Source organism: Salvelinus sp. IW2-2015, linkage group LG18 (assembly GCF_002910315.2).
Source record: "Salvelinus sp. IW2-2015 linkage group LG18, ASM291031v2, whole genome shotgun sequence".
NCBI classification, from domain to species: Eukaryota; Metazoa; Chordata; class Actinopteri; order Salmoniformes; family Salmonidae; genus Salvelinus; species Salvelinus sp. IW2-2015.
In genome coordinates, this window is record NC_036858.1 from 53153140 (window position 1) to 53157588 (window position 4449).

Below are 4449 nucleotides of genomic sequence, written 5' to 3' on the forward strand. Positions count from 1 at the left end.
GTACAAACCAATAGTACGCAAGTATAAACACCATGGGACCACGCAGCCGTCATACCGCTCAGGAAGGAGATGTGATCTGTCTCCTAGACGAGGAATGACTTTGGTGCGAAAAGTGAAAATCAATCCCAGAACAACAGCAAAGGACCTTGTGAACATGCTGGAGGAATAGGACAAAAGTATCTATATCCACAGTAAAACGAGTCCTATATCGACATAACCTGAAAGGCGCTCAGCAAGGAAAGAAGCCACTGCTTCAAAACCGCCATAAAAAAGCCAGATATGGTATGCAACTGCACATGGGGACAAAGTTGGACTTTTGGAGAAATCGTTCTATGGCTCTGATGAAACAAAAATACGAACTGTTGCGCAAATGACCATCATATTTTGAGGAGAAAAAGGGAGGGCTGGCAAGTCAAAGAACACCATCCCAACCCAGAAGGACGGGGTGGCAGATCATGTTGTGAGGGTGCTTGCTGCAGGAGGGACTGGTGCACTTCACAAAATAGATGGCATCATGAGGTGGAAAATTATGTGAGATATATTGAAGCCAAGCATCTCAAGAACATATAGTCAGGAAGGTTAATGCTTGGTCGAACATGGGTCTTCCAAATGGATCAATGACCCCATCCATACTTTTTCAAAGTTGGTTGCAAACATGCATAAGGACAACAAAGAAGGTAATGAGTGTCATCACAAAGCGCTACGCCCATCCTATGGAAATTGCTGTGGGCAAAAATTGAAAGAGGAACGATTACGATTGAGGAAACCAAGTCTAGATTTAACCTTAGCCTGCAGCTTTGATGTGTGCTGAGAGAAGGACAGTGTACCATCTAGCCATACTCCCAAGTACTTGTATGAGGTGACTACCTCAAGCTCTAAACCCTCAGAGGTAGTAAGCACACTGGTGGGGAGAAGAGCATTCTTCTTACCAAACCGCATGACCCTATGTTTTGCAGGTGTTCAGAACAAGGTTAAGGGCAGAGAAAGCATGTTGGACACTAAGAAAGCTTTGTTGTAGAGCGTTTAACACATAATCTGGGGAGGGGCCAGCTGAGTATAAGGCATTGCGCTACCTTTGTTCCACATATACACTACATGACCAAAAGTATGTGGACACCTGCTCCCCCTTTGCTGCCACAGCAACCTCCACTCTTCTGGGAAGGCTTTCCAGTAGATGTTGGAACATTGCTGCGGGGACTTGCTTCTATTCAGCCACAAGAGCATTACTGAGGTCTGGCTGAGATGTTGTTGCTCCTAGATGTTTCCACTTCACAATAACAGCACTTACACTTGACCAGGGCAGCTCTAGCAAGGCAGAAATCTGACGAACTGACTTGTTGGAAAGGTGGCATCCTATGACGGTGCCATGTTGAAAGTCACTGAGCTATTCAGGAAGGCTATTCTACTGTCAATGTTTGTCTATGGAGATTGCATGGCTTTGTGCTCGATTTTATACATGTGGCTGAAATAGCCAAATCCACTCATTTGAAGGGGTGTCCACATACTTTTGTGTATATATTGTATATTTGCCGTATGTTGTCTCACTGCTATGATATGTCAAGTTTGAGCTCTTCTTTTGAATTCCCTTGAATACAGAATGTTGTTAATGTTTTTTCAGCACCCTGACCAGAAACATTCGTCACAGAAGAGGAGAGAAGGTAGTGATCAACGTACCCAGTAAGTGTAAATAAAAACAGGTCTTCACCATTTGCACTTAAAAATTACACCACTCAGTCAAATACATTTTGTCATTTTCTTTTTTCACTGGTCAAATTTAGGATATATTTGCATAAATACAAATTTGAAACGGCTTGCTTATCGGTATCTATTTTCCACTGTGCTTCTTTCTCCTTGTTAGTCTTTAAAGACAAGTGCACTCCATCTCCATTTGTGGAGAAGTTTCCGGAGGATGATGGGGAGGCCGCCAGAGCAGCGCTCCCTGATCACATCTACATGGATGCCATGGGCTTCGGAATGGGCAACTGCTGTCTTCAGGTATATGCTACACATTATACTAATAGTAACATTGTATACTGTCGTTATTTGTTTGTCTTTGGATGCATGTTCCTTTTTTCAGTCGCACATCATAAATTACATGTTCATATACTAGACTAGAGAATATTTTTTAAAGGTTGTGGGCATGTTTATATAAGCCTGTTGATTAGTCCTTAAATTAACTTGAACCTTTTTATGATGTTTTTCCAGGTGACATTCCAAGCTTGCAGCATTGAAGAGGCGAGGTACCTTTATGACCAACTAGCAACATTCTGCCCCATAGTGGTAAGATATATGCTTAGAAAATGTACAGAAAAAAATTGCATTAAGTAGTAATTTCTTTAATCCAAGGTGTCGTAGCTGTCTTTGTTTGAATCATTACAGTATTCAATAACGCTTTGGTTGTTTCGAGTGCTTTTTGTGTGGTGGAAACTGGAAAGCTAACTGTTRATTGTTTACAGATGGCCCTCAGTGCTGCTTCGCCGTTTTACAGAGGCTATGTGTCAGACATTGATTGTCGCTGGGGAGTTATTTCTGCCTCGGTGGATGACAGGACTGGGGAAGAGAGAGGGCTGAAGGTGAGCAGATCAATCAGGAAAAACTGGCCCCTAATTAAAGAAACATGACCTTGCCAAATAAGGCCCACTCGCTTGTCGCTAGTTGCTTCAGGGGGTTGAGTGTCCAGCTCAGACCSTGTCAGGCTCAGATAGGCATTATGAGTTTCTCTGTTGATTTCCTGGTGTTCAATTGTAACGTTTGTCAGAGCAGGTTTTCAGTTATTTGTTTGTTGAATTGTCAGATTTTCCTACTTCTCATATTCATGGTCTTTTAATGTCTGTGAAAATGTGTTGTCTTTGCAGCCTTTGAAAAGCAACAAATTTCGAATCTTGAAATCAAGATATGATTCAATCGACAGCTACCTCTCCAGTTGTGGCGATAAGTACAATGACATAGATCTGACAATAGACGAGGAGATCAACAAACAGTTGCTGGATGCAGGTAAACACTGTAACAAAGACATCTGTAATAGAACATGGTGAATGATAAGTGACTGGGGAAAAATATTATTTTAAAATGAATAGTAAAATAATCATACAAAAAGTGATGTATTGTTTAAGCATTGAAACTGTACGACAATGTTTTTTAAAAAGAAATGTATTCGATTTGTATTAATGTTTTAATCATAAAATGTTCTATAGAGAAGTGATCAGAATCTGTGTTTTGTAGGGATCGACAAACTGCTGGCCCAACACATAGCCCATCTTTTCATCCGGGATCCGCTGTCACTCTTTGAGGAGAAAATTCACCTGGATGATGAAAACGAGTCGGATCACTTTGAGGTTAAAATGATACCCACTGACTTACTGTGGCTGCATTACTGTTGAAAACCAGACCAATGCTTGTGACAGATTTTAAAAGGAGGAATTTTTGTTTATATAATCAAAATGCATTTTCCATGTCACGTCTCTCTTGTAGAATCTGCAGTCAACCAACTGGCAGACAATGAGGTTCAAACCTCCTCCTCCAAACTCGGACATCGGATGGCGAGTTGAGTTCCGCCCCATGGAGGTAGCATAAGCCTTTCAACTCTGACACAAAAKATTTAATATAATTAGGATATTTACCTGAAATATGCTCAGTGGCAATTTATATATGTCTGCTAAATAGTGTTACATGAACAAACAATACTTGCAACAGGATTTACATGTACTGTGTCTTAACTTATTTTTGTACAATGTTAGTGTAGAAATATTTAGTGCACGTTTTCTTTTATTTCAGGTGCAACTTACCGATTTTGAAAACTCTGCTTACGTTGTTTTCATCGTCCTGCTCACCAGGGTTATCTTGTCCTATAAACTGGACTTTCTCATCCCCTTGTCAAAGGTGAAAATGCAGTTGTTCTTCTTGTTACTTTTCATTCGCTGAATTTTATGAAATTCAATTAAGTTAGACTGGTTGTTTTTGTGGAATTCCCAGTACATTCAATTTCGAGTCTCATAGCAAAGGGTCTGAATACTTACGTAAATAAGGTATTTCTGTTTTATTTTTAATACATTTGCAAAAAAAATTAAACCTGTTTTCACTGTCATAATGGGGTTTTGTGTGTAAATTGATGAGGAAAACTATTTGATACATTTTAGAATAAGGCTGTAACCTAACATGTGGGAAAATGTAAGGGGTCTGAATACTTTCCGAATGCACTGTATATAGACCTTCTTACATCAGCTGATATATCAAAGTGCTGTACAGAAACCCAGCCTAAAACCCCAAACAGCAAGCAATGCAGGTGTAGAAGCACGGTGGCTAGGAAAAACTCCCTAGAAAGGCCAAAACCTAGGAAGAAACCTAGAGAGGAACCAGGCTATGAGGGGTGGCCAGTCCTCTTCTGGCTGTGCTGGATTACTATGAGATGGGACAGGCTATGAGGGGTGGCCAGTCCTCTTCTGGCTGTGC

General features: G+C 40.7%; 1 protein-coding gene across 2 annotated transcripts in view; it reads left to right on the forward strand.

Annotated features, from left to right (window-relative positions):
* LOC111978043 (glutamate--cysteine ligase catalytic subunit) overlaps positions 1 to 4449 on the forward strand; it is a 59254-nt gene that overhangs the window by 41494 nt on the left and 13311 nt on the right. For both annotated transcript variants that reach the window (XM_024007810.2, XM_024007811.2), the window contains 8 exons: positions 1619 to 1677; positions 1859 to 1995; positions 2206 to 2280; positions 2457 to 2573; positions 2856 to 2994; positions 3223 to 3335; positions 3472 to 3564; positions 3775 to 3879. In XM_024007810.2, coding sequence (XP_023863578.1) covers positions 1619 to 1677; positions 1859 to 1995; positions 2206 to 2280; positions 2457 to 2573; positions 2856 to 2994; positions 3223 to 3335; positions 3472 to 3564; positions 3775 to 3879 — 838 coding nt within the window. The remainder of the gene's footprint in view (positions 1 to 1618; positions 1678 to 1858; positions 1996 to 2205; positions 2281 to 2456; positions 2574 to 2855; positions 2995 to 3222; positions 3336 to 3471; positions 3565 to 3774; positions 3880 to 4449) is intronic.